Source organism: Artemia franciscana, chromosome 1 (genome assembly GCF_032884065.1).
Source record: "Artemia franciscana chromosome 1, ASM3288406v1, whole genome shotgun sequence".
Classification (NCBI taxonomy): domain Eukaryota; kingdom Metazoa; phylum Arthropoda; class Branchiopoda; order Anostraca; family Artemiidae; genus Artemia; species Artemia franciscana.
This window is the reverse complement of record NC_088863.1, coordinates 60,280,153-60,305,194: the sequence shown is the minus strand read 5'-3', so window position 1 is coordinate 60,305,194 and position 25,042 is coordinate 60,280,153. Positions and strand designations below refer to the sequence as shown.

At 34.5% G+C, this 25,042-nt stretch overlaps 2 protein-coding genes across 2 annotated transcripts in view; both read right to left on the bottom strand.

The window, feature by feature from the left end:
• LOC136032275 (large ribosomal subunit protein mL66-like) overlaps positions 1-25,042 on the bottom strand; it is a 414,576-nt gene that overhangs the window by 153,374 nt on the left and 236,160 nt on the right. The window lies entirely within an intron of this gene.
• Positions 1-25,042, bottom strand: part of LOC136032150 (phosphatidylinositol 4,5-bisphosphate 3-kinase catalytic subunit alpha isoform-like) — a gene marked incomplete at its 5' end in the record, with an annotated part of 65,672 nt that overhangs the window by 3,211 nt on the left and 37,419 nt on the right. The window contains 5 exon segments of the mRNA XM_065712335.1: positions 3,465-3,570; positions 11,092-11,240; positions 19,385-19,636; positions 22,945-23,060; positions 23,748-23,979. Of these exon segments, the coding sequence (XP_065568407.1) occupies positions 3,465-3,570; positions 11,092-11,240; positions 19,385-19,636; positions 22,945-23,060; positions 23,748-23,979 (855 nt within the window).

Below are 25,042 nucleotides of genomic sequence, written 5' to 3'. Positions count from 1 at the left end.
ACATACAAAAGCCTATTACCTGGTTTAAGCCCGTGCGATTATTATGCAAAATCATCTGATCTACCCATTTTTTTTTAAATTTCTTTTTGCTGGTTTAGCACCTCCGTTATATTAAAATATAAAAACAACTTTCATATAATGAGTAAACATATATGCAGTTTCAAATAGAGATGATGGAAAAGCATAATATATTTCATCCTTTATTGTTCATGACTTTCTCCATTGATACTTTTCATCCATTATTTCTCCACTTTAGCTTTCTTTTATGTTTAACGATGGCGTACCCAATACGCGTTGATGATTTACAATGGATTCCTTGTACACCAGCTGTTCCATCTAAACATAACCCTATGCTTGCTGGTATGAAACTATGCTTAATCAGACAGTTCGTGGTAACGAACTGTAAGTAAGGAGCAACCCGGCTCAATAGTTACAGAAACTCTGAAAAACGGAATTTTGACACAAATAAATGTATCAAAAGAACCGGCTTATTATGATTCCAAATATATAAGTTTCATTAAGTCTTACTTATCAAAGCCCAGAAGCCTGAGAAAATAATTTTCGATTTTCAAAAAAAAGGGTGAAACAACCCCTAAAAGAACACACCATCAGATTCAGCATATATTTTAAGCGTAATTTTGTATTTTTTGCGTGAAGAAAGTTCACGGATGCGTATTTATTTGTTTTTTCGTTTTACTTTTTTCCCCGGGGGCCATCGTATTGACCTAGTGGTCTTAGAATATCAGAAGAGGTCTCATTCGAACGAAAATTGAAACTTCTAGTGCCGTTTTTAAGGGACCAAAAAGACTGGACCAGCTAGCCACCCTTCCACGCCACTTTTTTCTCAAAATCGCCTGATCAAAATTTTAAGATAACCATTTTGCTCAGTATCGTTGAAAGGTCGAGTAGCTATGCCTTTGGAGATATCACGACTTCCCACAGCACCTGGGGAAGGTCCTTAAGCTATAAATTTGTCCATTGTTTACGTATAGTGTTCGATATTGGGAAGGATCCATACATACTTCGGGTGAGAGGAGGGCGAATTTACTGCTGGGGAGTTTTCCACAGGGATAATTTTCCATTGAAAGAGAAGTTTCCAGGGTTGATTTTTTCCGGTCAAATTTAACACTCAGGGAATTCGCCGGAATTACTATTAGGAATTCTTATTTTGTCTTGTTTTCTCTTTGTCGACACAATTTTACGGGAAGAGATGTTAAAAAGTAATTTTCTGTGGTAAATTGGGGATTTACCTCTCCACCATTTTACTTCCCCACAACGGTATTAAGTATATGAGGGGGGTTCCCCACCCCTAAACACCTCACTATTTAAGCTAAAGTTCGAATTTTGTCCTAATCCTTTAAGAACGACTTCTGAAACACGAAGTCCGTTTAAGTAGAACAATAAGAAGCTTTTTCAAAAGTACTAAAAAACTTTAGCGTAAAGACTGAGGTGCTGAGGAGTGGACAACCTCCTCATATACGCAGTAATTTCTATTAAGTTTCAATGTTGCTCCTTACTTTAAATTGAGAAAAATCTAATTTGGTATATTAACAAGATCAAGCGAAAACATTGAGGGGATTGCAGCAACCGAGAGATTAAATTCTATAAAAAGTTCATATTGGAATTCTCGGACATAATGCCGTAAAAATATGCAGGGCCAAAAATCCCTTTTTCAGACAAATATTCTTTGATTTTAAAAAAAGAAATTAATAGTCAGGTGAATAACACTTTTACGAGTCCACTTTAATATTAATTTTTGAAAGCTCTAATTTATCAACATTGCAACTTTAAAATGAAACTATCTAGCAAATTTCTTTTATATTGGTAATTATGTGATAAATAATCGGTTTCCGAATAAACTCACTGAATAATCAGATAAACTCTCCAATCTTGACCCTTTCTAAAAGGTTTATCACCTATATAGACTATCCACCTTAAAAATCGACTTTTTTTTTCTTTTTTTTTTACAAAGGTATTTTAGGCATTGACGACTTGTATCCATGTCTAAATCCCAAACATAGTTACCATCGGTATCATTTTCAAGTTTGACTCGTTTTGATTCTCGCTGTGCAGGTTGATTTTTATTGATTAGCTCACATGCTCGGTGTCAGCTGTCTTCTAACCGCGAGTGTCTTTGCTCTTCATTTGCATTTTTGACTTCCTCACATGCTCGGTGTTGCATGTTTTCCAACCGCGTGTGGTACTTGCTCTTCATTTTCATTTTTGACACGCTATCGATATATTTCTAGCCGCATGTGTCTTCGCTCTTCATTTTCATTTTTGACACGTTTTTGGATTTTGATTACTTCAGACAATTTAGCAGTGGCCTTTGCTTTAGCTGCCCGTATTCATGTTGTCGCCATTGATGGTCAAGGTTGTCAATTTTCACATATTATCACGTTTAATAATTCAGGTGTTGGTTCCAAAGAATCATCATTAATAGTAATTGCAGCAGCAAATTTGAATTTTTTGGGCCTTTCCACAGACATTATGTTACATAAATAACTAATGCATTGGAAACACAACAACCATATTTACGCATATAAGAAAATGTTTATATGATGTTATAAGAAATGCTTATATGATTTTGACCTATATGGATCGTTTTTCTATGCGAGAATATCCCTGCGTTCTGTTTAGCCCAACTTGGTTGGCCAAAATACCAATCTTTGGCCATCTGTCATCCTTCATCTGCAGAACGAGCCCTAGCCAACTCAATCTTTCTCTCATTATAGACATCATACCACGCCCCTTTTTTCTCAAAATCGTCCGGCAAAATTTAAGGATAGCCATTTTGTTCAACATAGTTGAAGGGCCAAATAACTATGTCTTTGGGGATATCGTGACCCTCTCACAGCCCCAAGGGATAGGTCTTTAAGTTACAAAATTTGCTTATTGTTTACGCATAGTATCTATTACTGGGAATTATGAACACATTTTTCGGGGGGGGATTTTCTGCAAGTGGGATTTTCTTCGGGGATAATTTTTCACGGGGAGAGACGTTTCCAGGGGATGAATTCTTTAGGGGAAATTTTACACTGGGTGAGTTGTCTAGAGAATCAGTTCTTGGAGAGGAAGGATTTAACGTGGAAGAGTAGGCCGATTTTCTGGCATTATTTAAAAAACGATCAGGAACTAAATGAAAAAGTTTTTCTTACAAAATAATAGAAATTAATATGTATATGAGGGGGCTACTCCTACACAACACCTCACTCTTTACGCTAAAGGTTTGTAGTGCTTTAAAAAAAGTTCTTATTGTTCTAATTAATTAAACGAACATAGGATTTCAGGCGTCGTTCCTAAAAAATTGAAACAGAATCCAAATTTTAGTCTAAAGAACGAGGAGTTGTGGAGGAGTAACACCTCATATACGTTATACTTTCCGATCGTTTTAAACTTTAATGTTGCTCCTTACTTTCAGTTGAAGAAACTTGTTTTTTAATTAGTATTTATCAGAAACAAACCTGTAATTCAGGAATTCCTGTTGGGAGCATCATAGTAAAAAGGGTAATAAGTAGATTGGCATGTTTTCGTAAAATCATATAGGCTCTTCCACACAACTCTTGGAACCTAAAAAGACAGTCCAAACTATTATATTTCACTAAAAGCGAAGCCAGTCAAATAACAGGTATAAAGTTTTTTGTTTTTTTTACGAAGCTTATACTCTTTTGCAAGTAAGATTATTCTGCCCCCGCCTCTAAAACCAAATTCAAACTCCCCCAAAAAACTGTCTCTGAATATTTAAATTCCATCCCCTAGCCGTAAAACACAATAGGGTAGACTTTCCGAGTTAAGAATTCAGGAACACTTACATACAAAGAAGAAAGACTCCCCCCCTCTCCCACTAACGAATTCTTTACCTATATGCATGACTAAAACAGTTCAATGTCGGATGTTTCTTCACATATCTGATTCTTTCCAAAAATATTAGAAGAATCCTAACGGTGGGCTCAAGCCCATGGGCTCGAGATGTTTGTATGTATGAATTCTTTCTTGTTTTTTTTTTTTCGCTTTTTCCATTATCCAGTGAGAAAAGTAACTTTATTCGACGGTTATGAGCGTACACGAAATTACATTTCCGAGAGAAGGGAGGAGGTCAAACTGATTTTTTTAATGTTGATAATTTTCAAAGTAATTCTCGAACTTGTAACTCGTAACTCAAGGTCCCTCACATTATGTAGAATTAATAATACGTTTGAAACACCAAGTTAAAACTCGCAGTTAGTGGATTAGTTAGTGGTCCCTCACATTATGTAGAATTAATAATACGTTTGAAACACCAAGTTAAAACTCGCAGTTAGTGGATAAGTTAGTGGTCCCTCACATTATGTAGAATTAATAATGCGTTTGAAACACCAAGTTAAAACTCGCAGTTAGTGGATAAGTACCCTTTGCAGTCTCAAACACTGTCTAAAACCAAACCCAGAAAAGGTGTCTGATACAAACATTGTCAGATTGTCTAATAGCAATCGTATACTAAATGAAGCAATGAGGAATCCGTTGCGAAGAATACAGACGCTTACCTACTTTATTTCTAGTCTTGTGTTTAGAGCCATATTAACTAGAATTAGTTTTTAAAAAGTATCTTAAACCCAAACGATTATTATGGAATTTGGATGTTTACATTGGATGTCAGTATCGGGTAAGGTATCAGTAACAGATAACTGAAACGATAGTGGACGACTGATTCTCAACTTCTGTACTTTTTGGGAATCCAACTGTAATCAAACGAAAATGAGGACGTCAAAAGCAAAGAAAAAAAAGAAAAAAAAGTTTTTTTCTAGATCATCCAAGGTTGAATGCAGTGATATAAAAGCAATGGGATAATTTTTTTTTTCTTTTATTACAAGGCTTACTAAGTTCAATGGCTCGCTTATTAACATATGATCTAAACAACACGGGTCTTAAACAAAATTTTGTTTATTTAATTAAAAATCATTCAATTTTTAATTCAAGTAAGAAAAACACTCAAATTAACAATTATATTAGACACTAAAAATGAATTGGATTTGTAAAACAAAAAAGGTGACAAAATGATTCCAATTTCACAAATTTTCACTAGATTATAGAATCCAATGGAATAACAACTAAAATTCACAACAATATTTTAGAAATTCACTAGTAACGTCTATCTGGTTGTAGAATAAGTTTCAGTGACAGAAAAAGCAGTTTACTAACTACAAGTGTCGTCATCGATCATAAAGAAAAAAAAGACGACATACCACAAAACAATTAGCAAATCTTATGATAAAATTGCGGCAAAATTTTATAAGAGTAAAATATCATCAAAAATAATATCAAAAACCATAATGACTAGGATATAATCATTTTCCAAAAGAAGCAGACTAGAGGAGTCTAGCTGGTTGGCAACAAGTTTTAATGTGCAGTCGAACAAACCAGCTGACTTCTATTGACTTACAATTCTCGCCATTGATCATTCAATTCTCGCCACTGATCATGAAGAAAATAAAGATGAACAACCCACGGAAAAATTTCCAAAAATGTTATGGTACATTGTCTTGAAAATCGTCAACAGCCCAGTATTATGAAGTATCTGCAGCCAAGTGTATTTTCTATTATATTTAATAAATCTTCTGTTGCCATTGATTTTTACTGCTCAAATTTTCAAAATGTAAATACAATCATCTTTTTCATTTTATAGAAAAGCGAACATAAAAAGAGCTATGAGTTATTACCTGGTAGGTGAGGTAAAGAAAAAAGAAATCGTACCATCTATCTATATGGATTCTTAAAGAAGTTTCTAGTGACGTTTTACCTTCTTTGCACATTAGTTTCAGCGTAATTTATAGCAATAACCTGGATCCAAAACCTGGATACTCTGGAGATGGCTTATTTTAATGAGTTTACTAAACTCCGCCCACATGATCATTACCTTGGTAAAAAGTGTGGAGGGTATTCATTTTTTACCATGATAATTTGTAACCAAGGGAAGTTAATGTTCCATAAATAAATGAGTATGATGAAATAATTTAGGTTAAAGTTAAACCGAAAGTTCTACCATGCCTATTAATTAATAATATTAACTAAAGTGGTTGTGTCGAAGAGTGAAATGGGAGCCGTACTGCGTGTTACTGAAGAATCTTTTATATTTACTTCACACCCCCCTAAGCTCTATATATATATATATATATATATATATATATATATAAATATATATATATATATATATATATATATATATATATATATATATAAATATATATATATATATATATATATATATATATATATATATATATATATATATATATATATATATATATATATATACATATATATATATATATATATATATATATATATATATATATATATATATATATATATATATATGTATATATATATATATATATATATATATATATATATATATATATATATATATATATATATATATATATATTAAATTCGAGAATTTAAAGTGGCGAAACCCTATATAGGCCAGTGTATTCTCCTGATGAGCCCTTGTGTTGGGTTGTTGCCTCTGAATTATGAGAATTTAAAGTGGCGAAACCCTATATAGGCCAGTGTATTCTCCTGATGAGCCCTTGTGTTGGGTTGTTGCCTCTGAATTATTTGTCTTTATTATTTTTTCTATTGTTTGGTAAATGACGACTTATACTTATTGACGACATGACTGCCTGTCCATGGATTATTCTTTATGGTTGATTGTGTATGGCTATGCTGTTTGACCTATGTGATTGTATGGATGAGTAGGGTTAAGGCCTCATTCAAGTGCTGGTCTATATTAATCACTAATTTAGGAAAACAGTCTTCCTTTTCTCCTTCTGTCTCTCTCCTTTTTTTTCCTTTTTTTGTGTTTGTGCTGTTGCATTGGTGATTTCTCTTTTCAAGATATATATATATATATATATATATATATATATATATATATATATATATATATATATATATATATATATGTTTTTAACTACGTAAAACTTGCGAATATACAACATTCTTCGATGTCCCATTGTCTGTGCTTCTAAATAGATTGTTAGGTTTACTGACTCTTGAACATGCAACATAAAATTGTCCATGGGAACGGCCTGGTCATCATTTATATTCCCTCTGTCCCGGTGTCTCGGTTGTCATTTGTGTCCCGGTCTGTAATTTATCTTTGAGTGTCCCGGTCGTCATTTATATCTCCCGGTCGTTATTTGTGTCCCAGTGTCCCAGTCTCTAATTTCTCTTTGAGTGTCCCGGTCGTCATTTATATTCCCTGTGTCCCTTTTTTTTTTTTTTAGTTTTTTTTTTTTTAGTTTTTTTTTAGTTTTTTTTTCTTTTTATTTTTTTTTGCAGTTTTTACCTTTTTTTTAGTTTTTTTCTTATATTTTTTTAGTTTTTTTTTCTTTTTTAATTTTTAATTTTTTTACCTTTTTTTAAGTTTTTTTAGTTTTTTAGATTTTTTAGTATTTTCTTTTTAGTTCTTTTTTGTAGTTTTTACCTTTTTTTAGTTTTTTTTCTTCTTTTGTATTGATGCTAAAGCCAAGGTTCGAGCCTGGAACCTCTCGGACTTAGAACCTGGAACATAACGCTTTACCAACTCAGCTACTTCGGCTTGAATACATTCGTTTTTGAATTGGTATATGATGAAATAATTCAGACGTCATATGCGGACAGACAGACAGACACACAAACAAACAACTTATTTTTATATATATAGATGGGTCGCAACGTGAGTTTTGTCACAGAGCAGTGTACTTTAAGTTTAGTCATTTTCTTTTTATTTAATTAAACCCGATTAAGCCTTGAACCTTGAAACCTTAGGCCTTGTTGGTTATATTATTATTCACCCGGCCAAAAATCGGAGCAGCGTAGAGATTTTTTGAAAAAAACTCCATGCATCGCTCGATTACCTCCAATCTAAAAATACTAACTCTGGGGTCCTACTTATAGGTGACGGAAATGAACTAAATACAAGGCATCTTTGTCGGGAAGCTAATTTAAAACCAATTGTTATTATCCCAACCACAAAAGGCGGTACTTCCTTTAACATTATTTGTACAAACATGCATGAATGCTATCAAAGACTCAACTCCCTCCCCCACTTGGTGGCAGTTACCATCTTACGCTTTTGCTAAATCCGACACAAGATCATATCAAGCATAAAATTGATGTATTTAAGTGTCGACCAATTAATGATAGTGGTCTCTTCAATTTTGGTACATGGCTTTCAGAAGAGCAATGGGAAGACGTATTTGCTGCCGAAGAGTTGAATAAGAAAGCCGAGCTTTTCCAAGAAAAACTTATCAATAATTATTTAATTAATTTAAAAGAAAAGAAAAAGAAAAGAGTTCATCAAAACGAAAAAATATTCTAATGATAAGCCATATATAAATAATGCAATAAAAAGTTTAATCCGACAAAAATCAAGACTGTTCCACCAAGGAAAAATTTAAAAAGGCTAACCTACTAAGGAAATCTGTAAAAAAAAACACAGTCTAGAAAATCAGTGGTAAAACAGTCAAAAATGTTGACTTTAATCTTGATGTCCCCCCTGAAACTACAGCTAACTCATTAAATGAACACCTTGCCGCTAGTGTACAAACCCTTTCTGCTCCCTCATATAACATCCCCCCCCAGTATCAGCCCAGGATATCCCTGTAGTACAACCTGTTGATGTTGAGGTGAAAATACGTAAACTAAAAAATACTTCAATATGCTCTCTTGACATTCCAGTTGATTTAGTAAAAGCATTTCCTGATAAGTTATCAAAACATTTATCAAATATTTTTAATACAATAACTAAAAGTGGTTCATTCATTCCCTAAGTGCCGAAAAAAAGGATACATCACACCCATACACAAGAAAGGTGTTAAATTTGATTTTTATGGAGTTCGACCAATTACCTTAACACCAATATTCTCTAAACTGTATGAGAATTTCACTGCTGATTGGTTTAAAAAGACGATACTTATTGATGAACAACAATTCGAAAAATTCAAAGGTTTATCAACGGCATATTACCTGGTCAGTCTCCTCGATACTGTGTATAAATACTAACCATCCCAACACTAATGAAATAATTACGATAAAAACTATATAATTATTGTTATAGCAATAATTATAATAAAAGGGCCGCACTGACTAGCGATTTGAAATGGGAGAACCACATTTGCTCTATTATTAAACAGACTATAACATGTCTGTCTCTCCTTAAGCTGTTTGCTAAATTTTCATTCCCAAAAGCACATATCCTCTGCCTTTAAATATTTTTTTCTGTCCACTGCTTAAGTATGCTTGCTTGGCGTGGCATTTTGAACTTACGGTGGACCAGTCAGATAGGCTAGAAATTATCCAGAAGAGAGCCCCGAGAATTATTTAAGGTCAGGGTAAAGTGCCTTACATTTTCCTCATCAAGGAATTTTACCTCCCAGCCTTGGCAGCCGGACGTGTTACTCTTTGCACACATTTTGGAAACAATCTGCGTTGTAACTCACGCTTTCAATGTATACTCCCAGCCCATTATTGCCCTCCAAATCCCCGCTTCCAATTAAAAGCAGAAAAATAATCTCCGATTTAAATCCTATTAATGCAAGAACTGAGCGCTACAGGAAAAGTTTTGTGCCAACGTTTGCTGAAATAATAAATAAATGAAATTTGTAATACATCAAGTTAATGTGTCATTTATATTGTTAATGTGTTAGTTTTGTTGTTTCATTTGTATCTGACATGCCAGTTGGATTCATCGGTGTGTGTTTCTATAATGTACTTATGTTTTTACTTATGCCCCCCTTTTTTTCATTTTGCTCATTGTACTCATTGTACTTTTTATTTTTGTACCAATTTTATTGACATGCTATCGCTGTAGGCAATGTTTTAATATTGTTTTAATATTGTTTTAATATTTTCTTAATATTGTTTTAATATTTAATAATTAGGTGCTTATGCAGGGTAGCTGACTGAAGGCAACAAGGTCGGCAGTTTTATGTTGTCAGAGTATGCTTGATAATAAAGTACTTCTATTCTGTAACCTCGAAGGGGTGGAACAAGAATAAGTATTATGGAGAAAGTGTGGTCAAAATCTAATCGAAGTCGAGCAAATGAGGCCAGAAGCGAAGCAACACCTAAAGAGAATTGTCTTAACACTAGTTAATGGGAATCCAGTTTCGAGTTCCAAAATGTCTGGATTAAATATATCTGTGATTAGACTTTTTATATTTTTATACTAGTATGCTAGTTACAGTGCTAGAAATCAATTAAGGAGAACATGGATCATATTTACGCGTTCTAGTTTTTGTAAACATAACGCTCTTCTTCTTGTGTGGGATTTGGTTGTTGACAGTGAGTGTGATGTTTTTCTGAAGTTTGATGATATACTATTTGGTAATGCTGGCATCGCCGAGAACTTTGCATTCATGACAAACACTCTTGAAGAACTTGAACTTGATGGAGCGCTGACAATTAAAAGACAAGAGGGCAGCAAAGTTGGGCTCAACAACCTCTGGAGTTCTACTCTGTTAAGTGATGGTTCAGTCGAGAGCAAACAGAACGCACGAATTGCAATAACATCTTCCGTTCCAGGGAGATCCAACAAAATTTAACAAAACTCTGTTGTCAGCAACTTTACCAAAATGATAACACTCGATGCATATGGAGGTTTAGTCCTGTTACACCAAACGGAAACTTGGCAGACGACCCCGGGAACTTTGAAGAAGCTGGAGGTGATCTCTACAAGCAGCGCAGTGTATGTAGAGATAGTACGGTCGTCGTCTCTGAATACCGAATGAAACCCCACACCACATCGTCCACTTCACAATTTAAAAAACACAGATTTTATTTCAACTATGATTTGTAATTTAAATATTCCACAACTAATTTGGGCCAAAATAAATATTCAGTTTGAGATATACTTTCCCATCCCGTATCAATTCTATGTATTTTACCAATTAGCTTCTGCTGTCTACTGCTCCTCACTTCTTGCACTTCCCTTGATCTTTCTTCCTTCTATTTTATGACGAACTTTTAAAACTTTGTCCTCCTTTTGGCACTCTTTCAGTATCATATGTCATTTGAAAAAATTAACTGATATGATCACAGGAAATACGTTGTATTTTAGATACTTACGTTTGGAATTCTTCTGATTTGATAGGATCTCCACCAAAGGCAATGACTCTTTTGAAGTCTTCAGTCAAAACAAATGGAACGCGTTCCCTATTTATACCAAATTTCTTCTTAAAGTGACCCAAAAAATGTCCAAAATCAATATGGAAAATCTAAAAAAAGAGAAAAAATTGCAACTAAAAGAAGGAAAATTAAAGGTAAAGAATAAAAATGTTAACGAGAGACGAAAAGAGATTTTAAAGGATGAAAAAATAAAATTCATTATCATTTATTGAGTCAGTTCACTAACAGAAGATAAACAGATAAAAAAGACAGTGAGCATAATTGTCAAACAGTTCGTGGTAACGAACTGTAGTAAGGAGCGACCCGGCTCAATAGTAACCAAAACTCTAAAAAATTTTGATATCAATAGCAACATCAAAAGAATCGCATTTCAATGCTGATTTTAAATATATAAGTTTCATCAAGTTTAGTCTTACCCATCAAAAGTTACGAGCCTGAGAAAATTTGCCTTATTTATGAAAATATGTGGAAACACCCCCTAAAAGTCATAGAATCTTAACGAAAATCACACCATCAGATTCAGCGTATCAGAGAGCCCTACTGTAGAAGTTTCAAGCTTCTATCTACAAAAATGTGGAAATTTGTATTTTTTGCCAGAAGACAAATCACGGGTGCTTGTTTATTTGTTTTTTGTTTTTTGTTGTTTTTTTCCCAGGGGTCATCGTAATGACCAAGTGGTCCTAGAATGTCGCAAGAGGGCTCATTCTAACGGAAATGAAAAGTTCTAGTGCCCTTTTTAAGTGACCAAAAAAATTGGAGGGTATCTAGGCCCCCTCCCACGCTCATTTTTTTTCCCAAAGTCAACGGATAAAAATTTTGAGATAGCAATTTTGTTCAGCATAGTCGAAAACCATAATAACTATGTATTTGGGGATGATTTAATCCCCCACAATCCCTGGGGGAGGGGCTGCAAGTTACAAAGTTTGACCAGTGTTTACATATAGTAATGGTTATTGGGAAGTGTACAGACGTTTTCAGGGGGATTTTATTTTGTTTGGGGGGTGGGGCTGGGAGGAGGGGGCTATGTTTGAGGATCTTTCCTTGGAGGAATCTGTCATGGGGGAAGAAAAATTCAAGGAAAAGGGCGCATGATTTTCTAGCATTATTATAAGAAAACAATGAAAAATAAACATGAAAACGTTTTTTCAAATGAAAGGAAGGAGTAGCATTGAAACTTAAAACGAACAGAGATTATTACACATATGAGGGGTTCTAAAAATACTTTAGCATAAAGAGCGAGGTATTTAGGAGGAGATAAATACCTCGCTCTTTATGCTAAAGTATTTTTAGTAATTTCAACTGTTTATTCTACGGCCTTTCTGATTCAGGGGTCATTCTTAAAGAATTAGGACAAAGCTTAAGATTTAGTGTAAAGAGCGAGGTATTAATGAGGATACAAACCCCCTTGTATACATAATAAAAATATAAGATTATGAAAGTTTGTTACGTAAGTTGCTAATTTATGAGTTACGTGTATTTTTTACTAATAAAAACGTTCGTTAAAAATTAAAAGTTCTAGTTGCCTTTTTAAGCAACCGAAAAATTGGAGGGCAACTAGGCCTCCTTCTCCACCCCTTATTTCTCAAAATCGTCTGATTAAAACTAAGACAAAGCTATTTAGCCAAAAAAAGAATTAATATACAAATTTCATTTTAATAATTTATGTGCGGAGAGCCAAAACCAAACATGCATTAATTCAAAAACGTTCAGAAATTAAAAAAAACTAATTTTTTTAGCTGAAAGTAAGGAGCGACATTAAAACTTAAAACGAACAGAAATTGCTCCGTATATAAAATGGGTTGTCCCCTCCGCAATCCCTCGCTCTTTACGCTTAAGTTTGACTCTTTGCCACAATTCTACTTTTTAAAACAATTAAAAGCTTTAGCGTAAAAAGCGAGGGATTGCGGAGGGGACAACCCATTTTATATACGGAGTAATTTCTGTTCGTTTTAAGTTTTAATGTCGCTCCTTACTTTCAGCTAAAAAAATTCGTTATTTTTTTTATTTTAAAAATAAAAGGCCCAGAAGAGCACACATAAACAAAGAATGCATTTCCCCGTAAAACAGTCATAGTCACCTCCAAAAATAAACAAAAGACGGTAAAAATAAGAGAAGTTAAATAATCAAAATAAACTTCATTAAGAGTAAAAAAAAACAGGTAAAGAAGCAGAAGACTAAAAAGTCAAAAGTCTTTATGTATCTGGTTTTTTTTTCTACGGGTCGCATGACACCCAATTTGTTCTCGAGTCACAGCTTCCGTAGTTTGAGGCAAATAAGGCTGAAGCTATGAGATCTACTAGCAAGGGTGTAAAGGGAGCATTTGAGGATTTTACTCATCAACCGAAAATTTATATAGAACTTTGCAAAGAGAAGCTAAAAATTCAAATTCCAATCCCTGGGCAACAAAATATAGCGTGATTGTCGGCTATTATTACTCGCATTACCGCGACAGAACTGGAAAATCTTGCTAAAAAAAAAAAATAGACGAGAAGCTGGATGAAAAACAAGTGGCTGGTGGTAGCTGGTGGTGGTGGTACTGCTGGTAGGCAGTCTCTACAGTGACACTTTGAATGCCATAAAAGCTCAGAGTTCAACTATCGTCAGTCAGATTTATTCAGCATTGATTGTTGAGTTTGAACCGAAATTCCTAGCCCTCAGTAACGAGCTAAAATTTATAAGAAATCAAATAGTATTTCTTGAGGAGAGTTAAGAATGCAGAGCAGAAACTAGATATGGATGATTAGGACTTAAGGCAAGACAGTCTTCTTTTCAACGGTATCAAAAAGCCTCCAACTTAAAGTCTGTAATCGGAGGTGTGATTCGCAATAAAATGGAACTACCTGGAGTATCTGATGGTGATATTGTGGAAGTGAGAAGGTTTAAACTAAACAGTTCTACAACTCGTCAGGATGCCATAGCTCCGGTCCTAGTCAAATTCAGGTCGAAAGAAATGGCTCAGAAAGTTATTGAGCTTAAGTCGAAGCTGGTGCATACTGCTATATTTGTATCAGAAAACTTAACAAAGCAGAGACGGGACATTCTGAACCTAGCACGTGAAAAATACGGTAATAAACAAGTGTGATCTGATCAAGGTTGCGTTTACATACGCCTTGCGAGTGATGCTTTCCCTCGTCGCTTATGGTCGTTGCAAGATGTCGCTTAGATTGTGTTTATTTATTTTTTTTTATTTTTAGTTATTACGTATTATCATTATTATTACTTTTTTTTTCAAAAGGAATCAGTACAGTTTATATTCTTCTTATTTCTTGATAATTAGTTTTGCCGTTACACCAGAAGGATCGGTTGGACGAACTAGAAAATAATGCTTTAGATGTTAATGGAATTGAGCGTTTGAACTTTTTGAATTTACGTCCATCATGTTTCGCGCTTTTTACTGTGTCTCATGCTTTTGGATACTATTTGGCAAGTAATTTAAAAGCAAATTATTTTGTTAAGTAATTTTTTTTATATGTCTGACAGACTGAAATGGTTTGAGAGATACTCTACTGAGTTGAGTAAAATATTAAATTCAATAGATATAGGTGATGATCTAGCCCAAGACCCTCCTGTTGATAATTTACGCCATAATAGGTATCTTTTACCTGAAGAAATTATTCCTGTTAATAATAGCCTTTTTAGACTTGAGAGTTGGAATTGTTGTGGGGTGCTTTCTAGCCAAGATTTTTTATCTACGTTCCTTCCTGGTAATGGGATAAGAATTATGGGGCTTTGTGAGACTTTTTTGAATGCAAATACCCTAAATGCGGCAAATATTCAAGGATTACAAATACTTCGGAAAAAAAAAAGACTGAATAATTAGAAAGGAGGACTTGCATTCTACATCCATACTTCTTTTCATTTTGAAGAAATCAAAGATTTTGACTCTCTATATGAGGAAATGCTGTTCGAATTTCGGTTTATCGAAGTCACCATAGCATCTGAGAAGGTTTATTTTATGCATGTGTTACCACCCTCCTAGTTCTAGCACCAAGAAATATTTGGATAAATTTGAAGAATTTGCTAAGATGGTCAGTTCCAAGAAAAGAAAAATCATTCTCATGGGAGAGTTTAACATTGACATTTCTTCAGTAAGTCATGACTCAAGCACTTCTGCGCCTTCGAGTACTCTGGCTACAGACTTCCTTACTACATCGTTGGCTGCTGGCTTTGTTCCATCCGTCTGGATTCCAACTCGGGTTACAAATCAATATACATCTATTATTGATAATAAACTTGTAAATTTCCCTGTTGGGTCGTGTGCCGTAATACTTACGGATGTGTCTGATCATTTTATTCTTATGAGCGAGTTTCTCCGGTATTCCGGTGAAAAGGGTCAAATGAAAAAATCTAGAAGGATGGGTCAAGGTTCGGTTAAGCTATTAAATGCCAAGTTACTTTGTACTGATTGGTCGCAATGCTTGGAGTCAGATGACGTTGAATTTGTATCCAGGTTGTTTACTGAAACATTTCAGAATACTTTAAATGAAATTTGCCCTCTCTTGTGAAGGAAGGTGTAAAAAGTACCAGGTGCCCGTAAAGCCATGGATAACAAAAGGCTTGCTTAAGAGTTGGAGGAAAAAAAATCGATTTTAAGCTGAATACATAAATTCTCCCACATCAAATAATGAAATTGCATTCAAATCTTATAAAAACCATCTTACAAGACTGATAATATGGGCAAAAAAGATTCATTTTGAGAAACTATTTCTCGAAGCTGAAGGATTTCCAAAAAAGACCTGGACAATAATTAACGAGTGTCATAACAAAAGCAAAAGTCAAGGGCTGCCCGAATCAATGAATGTATCGGATGGATCAATAGAGAATGGTAAGCAAAAGGTAGCCGAGGAAATGAACCAGTGCTTCGCTAGGATTGGAGAGGCCACCATAAACAGTAATTTTAATGACTGCTCGGATCTGGAATCTGGATTTCGTGACTTTCTTTAACATCTCATCGATTCTTCCATATTTCTCTCTCCCGTAACTGAAATGGAACTTAAGAATCTGGTAAAAATCATGAAGAACGGACATTCTGAAGGAACCGATAGCTCATCTGCTTATCTACTGAAACAAACCACTGGATGCTATGCCCAAGTGCTGGTTTATCTGGTCAATCTATGCTTCAAACATGGATCTTTCCCTGAAGTGATGAAAACTGCTCGAGTTATTCCCCTACATAAAGGAGAAAACAAGCAAGATCCATCCAATTATCGACCTATTTCCATTTTGTCCGCTTTTAGCAAAGTTATTGAAAAGTGTATATGTAACAGGTTGTACAGTTTTTTTAAGAAAGCAAATTTTTCAGCCCATTTCAATTTGGATTCAGGTCTTCATACTCTACAGAACATGCAATATTGAAGCTAACCCAGTTTTTGAATGATGCCATGGATAAACGTCTGCTATCTGCAACAATATTTGTTGACATACAAAAAGCTTTTGACACTATTTCTCATAAAATTCTACTATCTAAGCTACATAATTGCGGTGATAGAGGACAAGCGAGTCTCCTAATTGAATCTTACCTCAAGGACAGAAAACGAATATTGGATGCAAATTGCACATTTCAGATGAGGAAAACCTGTCTAATGCTCTGGGGCATCTCGGTCAACGACCGAATCCGTTGATTTTTGAATTAAAAAAAAGGGAATAATTGTGAGAAAAGTCAAAGTCATGGCCAATTGTAGAAAAAAGGGGTTCATGGACCACTGTTATTTCTTATCTATGTAAACAGTCTCCCTCTAAGCCTAACCTGCCATAGGACTGATATGGATGTCAGTTTACTGTTTGCTGATGATACAGCCAACTCTACCTGCGACATAGATCATCAATCTCTAAAATCAAATCTCGAATTATCACTGAGAAAGATGCTTCACTGGTTCCATTGTAACAAATTAGTTGTCAACACTTCAAAGACTCTTTTTGTGGTTTTTTCAAGAACTTCTACTGCAGTACCAGCGTTACAAGAGGTTGAAGTCACATTTGGAGGTCGAGTAATAAAAATAAATCGAGTGCAAACAACTCGGTATCTTGGAGTCATTGTTGATCAGAATTTAAGCTCGAAAGCTCAGATCACTAGCCTAAGGCTTAAGTTAGGAAGAACCGTAGGTTTAATGCATCGTCTTAAATTTTTCCTTCTTTTTAAGCTTTAAAATCAATCTATTTTTCTCTTGTTCATTCGTAAATTAAGTAATGTTCGATTATTTATTTGAGTACGTTTCAGTCAAATATTTCTCCTATTGTGAAAAATACAAAATAAAGCAATGAGAATCCTTAAGATATTATTTTATTCCCCAGTTTCTCTTCCTGGTAAATCTCCAACTAAGAGCCTTTACATTTATTTTAATATCATTCCGGTTAGACAAATTTTAGCTTTTCAATGTATGCTTTTCCGTGTCCGCTATCTGAAGGATCTGCAACCAGATTTTTTTTTAAATAATTTTTTTCAGGCTTTCCCTTAGTCCGACCATATAATCTCCGTTGTCCTTTAATTAAGCTTCCTGTGGCTTTCATTGTCTCCGTACGGTCTAGATTTTCGCCTAAAAATGTTATTATAAATTATTGGAACACATACGAATCTTCTTTTGATCAGAGTACCGCTATTAACATTAAAAACTAAAATCAAAGCTCTGCTAATTAGTAAATATTAGTTTGTGAGTAGCTCCCGGCCCTTCACCTATCGGATAAATATTGAGAATATTTTAATAAATGTTTTCGTGGATTTATATTTTGGCATGGATTGAGTGAGAAGTGTGATGGCATCCGTTTCTTCTGGGTTTGTTTGTTTTTACTGTTTGTATTGTCACCCGGCTTTCGAGCCAGTCTCCCTGCCGGTGATGTTATGTGAATAGTTTTAGACATGTATAGTTAAAGAATAATAAAGAACTTGAAACTTGAACAAGGAAAACTGAGAATGCGAGAAAGAAAGCAAAATTTAGAACAAGCGTCAAGGATACAGAGACTTAGAGTAGACAAGAGACAGAGACAGATATAGAGTGGGGGGAGAGAGCAAGAGAAAGGAGAGAACAGAAAGAGAAATGGAAAGAGAATAAAAATTGTATCACCAACAGGTAATAGTTCCCAATCACACAAACTGAAATTTTAAATAATATATTTGTAAAATTAAAGAACGAAAATTGAAAAAAAAAAAATTCTTGAAGGCAAGTTCTAATATGAACTTCGAATAAGACTGAAGATAGCAAATTCGCAATATTAGCTCCTCAAAGTAAACAAGTAAAGCAGAAGCAAAAGATGGAAGTCAAAATAATTGAAAAGAAAAATACGCATAATTTCTAAATCGCTGTGCATTCGGTTATATCTTATAAATGTTTGGCGCTATACAATCATTTTGACTGATTCTATACCCAAGTTCACCTTCCTTAAATTTGGCACCTCCTACTGACAAAAAATTCCGCTTTTTTTTCAAATTCTTAAGGATCCGAACAACCAATTCAAACAATGAGATTTCCCAGCCCTTGATTCTGCATATATCCCAAAGTACATTTGTCAGAGACAATTATTCAGCTTGAGATGTGCTTTCCCATCAGTTGTCAATAACTATATTATTAAGTCACTTGATATTTATGGTTATTCTTTAATGTATCAGAAATGGAAACAAAGAAAATATTAAGTGAACGTTGCATGTAATCTATAACTATTTTGGTGATTTGTATGTTTCTATTTTGACAATAAGCTCTTGCTATTGTGTCCTCAGGCTTGCATTTGGTATAAATTAAAGGAAAAATGAATAACTGAGGAACTGAATTGATAGTCCATTCAGATGCATAGGGAAAGGCTCAAAAGCCAATCCATATCATGGAAAACCTGTCGGTTTTGGGGGTATGAATTTTCCCTAGTCTCCCTATGGTATCAATTGGGTTTTCATGGGTCGTTGAGTCAAAATGAGCAAGTACTTTTGAAAGTGGAATGCACGTCAACTGTTAAGCACACGAAAGGATTTGGTGGTTCTTATCCAGAACCATAAGCTCTTGTCCAACAAAAATAATACTTTGTATAAAATTAACAGTAAGGGGAATATACTTGACAAGAAACACACTTGGTTTAGAGACTTGGTGCATACAACTGCATTTTATCTGTGGTTTTTAGTAAAATCTTTGCACCTATTGTTAGGACATTTTCCCCCTCGTACCAATTGAGTTTCCTCGTCATTTTTGCATGTGTTTGAACAAACCATGACTCTGCAAATTGTTGAAGAGTAGAATATATATTTATCATTTACCTGGCCATTTTCGCTGACCATTATATTGTCTGGATTTCGATCGCCAATTCCTAAAATGAAAGTTGCAACACAATAGCCAGCACATGAGTAGGTAAACGACTCAACGGCAGCTTTTAATTTGTCGCCTTTATTCTTTTCTTTGATCCATTTGAACAATTGTGTGGAATCAACTTGGATGGCTGCCAATTTACCGGCTTGTCTCTGAATGCCGTACACTGTTTTAGCCTTTCGCACAACTTCAATGAGACCAACCTTAAACGATAAATTATAATACAAGTTCGATGTTCTGAAAGTTAAATGCTAGAAGAAGAAGAAGAAGAAGAAGAAGAAGAATAGTCACTGTAGATATTATTCACAGGAACATACACACCGTATTATTTTCAACGATTTAGCAGATAATTTGGGTGGTTCAAATCGAACTATGATAGGTATTATTGACAACCATCAGAAGTAAATCTGACCCAGAGATTTACTTATTACTTTGCTTTAACTTCAATGGATGTGTTTCCAAAACAGTTCTACCTACTGCCTGTAAAAATACAAAAATGACAGACTCGAGACAGACAAGAATCTCTACTCTGCGACGCAAAATTTCCATAATAGTTTATTTTTCTATTTGGTGAATTTATTGTCATAATATGATAACTCTGTCAACCTAACATGTTTAATAAAATAAACAAAACTCTAGGTTTGAGTTTGTACCCCCTCCCCCTCAGAACCAACTATTAAAGATTGTTAAATAAAATATATATAATAGCTAAAATATTTGATTTGTCCAAATTTCGAAATAAAATTATCTATTTTGACCACCAGCCCCCCCCCACAATTTGTGGCAAATTACGCATAAAACCTACTTCACGATTATTCAATGTAACCACATAACTTAATAAATACAAAACATATATTTTTACTGAAAAATAGAATTTCTTATGAATGTAGCCAAAAAGACATTTAACGAGACTTATACCTTTACATAATTGAAAGCCACCCCCACCCCATTCGTCCAACGTTAAGAGAAAACGATCCACAAAATTTACAATCCACAAAATTTGTAAAAATAGTAATGACATTGTTAAGCCACTACATGTAACAAAAGATGACGGCAGTAAGACTAACTCTGTAACGGAAGCCGGGGAGGTATTGCTAAATAAGTGGTTTTTAAAGGATGATCATTCAACTGATAGTAATTACCATGGTGAAGTTAGAGCAGAACTTACAGATTTTTTTATTAATAGCACATCAGGTGTTACCGAAGTCTCCTTGAATGAATTAAAAGAAATAATTAAAGGTTCAAAGCCATCAAAGGCCCCAGGCCCAGATGGAATTCTAAATTTAACCCTAATTAAAAACATCAATGTTCTTGCTCCTAGTTTGGTAAAGTTAGTGAATAGTTGCTTAAAAATTTCATATTTCCCGAAAAGTTGGAAAAATGCAAATATAATGGTTTTAAAAAAAAATGGCAAAAAGAATGATGGCAATCCAGCTTCGTATCGTCCGATTAGCCTACTCTCAAATCTTGGCAAAATATATGAGCGTGCCATTGCGAATAGAATGATTGCGATTAGCAATGAATATAGTTGGCTTTCGCCCCTGCAGTTTGGCTTCCGTAGTGGGAAAAGTATAATTGATGCAATAATCGTTTTTTTTTCAAACCAAAATTTGTAATTGAAGTGGAAAACATCCTGCTGCTTAAGAGATAGAAGAAAATTTAAAGAGGTTAAAAGGGGGCTTCAAATCAAGGGCCTTGGAGCCTAAAATTCAATTGATTTTGATGGCTGATAGACCTTTGATGGTAGAGAAGATGGAGACTTGAACCAATGAAGTGTACACACTAAACTTCTAAATTCTATTTGTAAAAGAACTTTTGCTCCTGAAAAGAAATAAAGAATGGTGTTTGGAGAGGTATGAATCCCAAGAAGCTTCCTCTTCAATTACACGGCTTTATACCTTGTCAAATAGAGTCATAGATTTTTTTTTTTTTTTTTTTTTTTTTAGAGCAGGGATTTAGGCTACTAAATTTATTACAAAACATAATAAATTTAATTACATCTCGTCTAACCTCAAATTTCGCTGCGCTTCATTTTCGTTTTTTATAGATTCTTTGTTTGACAGCGTCCTTGATTTTCTCATAAAGTATTTTTTACACACTCGGCACATTAATTCTAAACTGATTAAAGAGATGGCTGTTTATCGGTGTATTTTTGTTTTTTAGTTGATTGACGCTCTATAAGCTTAATCTTTTGTCAAAAGATACGAGTGGTATATCGTCTTGCATATAAAGATGAAGTTTTTTGACTGAATGTTTTTCACTTTACGCATGTTTAGTTACTTAGAAAAGGAATTGAACACTGCAGCCATATTTGTCCAGCTGTCGGTTATTGAATCGGACGTTTTCAAGTTTTTTTGAAATTATCTCTAAAAACAAATCTCTGACTCCAAACTTTTTGACTACATCTGCATGTGAAATTACATTATTATTATTATTATTTTTACTGCTAATACTACTACTAACAAGTCATTGCAGCATCAAGCCGCCTGAGGCCAACACAGCTACGCGCGCTCCTCCTCCATCACAATCTATTTAAAGTCTCCCTCTTCAAACCCTCCCAGGAAGTTCCCATTTCCTTTAAATATCTTTTTATGACATCCTCCCGCTCCAGACGAGGACAATCTGCTTTCCGTTTAGCCCTAGACAGTTGGCCAAAAAGGAAAATCTTCGGCAATCTGTCATACTTCATCCACAGAACGTGCCCTAGCCATCTCAATCTTTCTTTCATTATAGCCCAAGAAAGTGGGATTGCAGCAAATTCTTCGTACAACCTACTTTTGAAATACATTCAGTCAGCCATGTACCCAGAACAATCCTTAGACAATTTCTCAGGAAAAAATCTTGAAAATCTTCATCTGCTTCTTGGAGTACCCATGCTTCAGAGCCATATTTGACCACTATCATCACTGTACCTTCAAATATTCTAGTCTTGGTTTGTAAACTTATCTTCCTATTCTTCCAAACTTTTTCTAACTGTGAAAAAACACCCTGAACCTTGGATATCCTACATTTAACATTATCACTACTCCCACCATCTTTAATGTAGTGCTTTCCACTTTAAACATATCCAATCCTGACTGCACCTTTGACACTTTGTCTCCATGTCTGTTTAGAACCATCACCAATTTTGATTCCATTTCAATTTTCAAACTTCGCAAACAATTATGATTTTGGAGTTCCTCTAAATGCATCGTAATTCAGAATCCTGAATTGCAAGTGACAAGTCTTCTTGAGTTGAAGTTGCATTCCAAAAGATATATGTTAGCCATTTGGATGTTAAAATGGTAGGTCAGGTTAGATTTCAACCGGAAGTTTTACGTGTAAGATTTTCTTAGCATAAACTATGAAACCGAAAAACATATGAAGATTTCCCTAATAGATATACCATAAACTGAAAAGAGTAAAGCGTTATGATCTTGCAGTAGTTTGATATGTTATTATGAACCATTTATCAAAGGAAAAACATTATGATAAGAAAGTAAGATAAGATAGGAGGAGGCAGAGGACTTACATCTTTACCAGTGGCTAGGCAAGCATAAGGAGTCATACGTAGATCTAGACCGTGAAGTCGCCACAAGCTGTCCATTAGCTTAATCACTTGCAACGTTAGCATGTCTTGTCTGAGATCTGAAAACAAAAAAAAAAATTCCAATAGTCTTTTTTTAAGTTCTTGAATTCCAGCTACAAACCGCCTGCTCTTCTTTGCTGTCCTTTCGCTTCACTTTGCCTATCATCAAGACCAAAAATCGGCTGAAACAGCCACGACGTTTGCAACGCATAGAAAAGGTTACACAGACGAGTTTACATCACGAAAACAGTTTTCAGGTTTTTTTTTTTTTTTTTTTTTTTTTTTTTACTGGGACAGGTAGCGAGAAAAAAGTAATAAGTCAATCATAGATCTCTGAATTTCGAAAAAAAGAGAAAAAGATAACAAGCAACTTATAGTACTACTACTAAGACATGTCATGGCCCCGGATCACCTGAGACCATCGCAGCTGCACATGGTCAGGCTCCACCCACATCTGTTCATAGCTTCAGTCTTCAATCCTAATCATGAAGTTGCATATTTCTCTATTCATAAAATAATCCAATATTGTTTTAAACTATATTCATTTGACTGTTCTTCTTCTTCCTTTTCTTCCTGTTAGCTAAAAACCAACCCCTCATTTCAAATGAGCGCGACAATAAATAGTTGGATTAGGATGACAGAACTTCACCTCCCCATTAGTACACAAAATCATAAAACATATATGTTTCTTCTGAAAAAATGGATCAGAAGGATATAACAGCTTAAGGTGGAATCACCTAACTTACCATCACCATTTTTAAAAATGGCAGCATGTATGTTCAATAAGGCATCTTCAGCCACGGCATCTGGATTCCTCCAGACTAAGCACAAGGGACGCTTTGCCGAGTCCATAATCCGACATTGATCAGCAAGAAGTTGACCGAGTGTATAGCCACTGTTCAGAGGAGAAGTGAAGTTCTGTAGTGACTCCAAGTAGTCTGATTGAGCAATTTGTTCCATTAAAAATTTTAGTCTTTCCTGAATGATAAAAAAAATACAATTATACCAACAAAAAAGCAAATGTTTCTGACTGAAAATTGGGAGTTTCACAGAACGTCATTTCTGATAAAAGCCATCGAATCCAGAGTATTTGTTAATTCTGGCTTTGCATTGTAGGAATTCAAATCTTATAATCCGAAGTATAAAAATCCCTGCAATCAGACAGTAGAGCGATATCATATTTTAAGGTAATATTTGAATGGTTGAAAACCTGAAAATTAATAGCTCATTTTTATTTGGTAACTCGGGATATTTTATTGAAACACTGACATTTTTTGTAGCTGTATAATTCTACCTATTTGAATAACCCCCTCCCTCGATCTAATTTTTTTTTGTATTTACATTGAGAAATACTTCTTTATTGCTATTTCTATTGAAAATAATGTCCCTCATCCTAAATTTTCGTCAATTTCAGTGTAAACACGACTCTAACCAAAAGATTCTGTACTGACTCCAAGTAATCTGATAGAGCGATTCGTTCAATCCACAGTTCCATTGTTACCAGGAAAATTAAGACGCCAAATATCGTCATGCCAAAAAAGAGGAGACGAGATTGGCTTAAGACTGTCAAATCAGCGATTTCCCATCGTATAGTTGTTGTTAGTGCTTAAATATGGATATTAGATATTCTTCTATACTTTTAGATTAATTGTTGCCTTCACAATTAGTCGCAAACACAAGAATTCGCTGTCGCAAAAAGTTGCAGTCATGATTAGTTGCAGCACAAGTAAGCACAGTCGTAGTCTTCAGAATCAACACTGAAGCAGTGACAAAACTGGGAATAAACGTATGCAACGGCATTCACGGATATTTATATTTGACAAGAGAAGTGGAAACGGCAGCGACCAAGGACAAACTATTAATAAAAGGTTGGAAAAAAAAACAAAAAAACACTGAAGTAAAGACAACAGCAGTGATGAAATAGGCACAGAAAAGTTTGAAATGTTAAGAAGTAAAAGCATACTATTGAAGCATCACACCCTTCCAATCTCTTTAAATCTTACGATCATCATTTCACAACCTAAATAAATCCCCGTCCCTT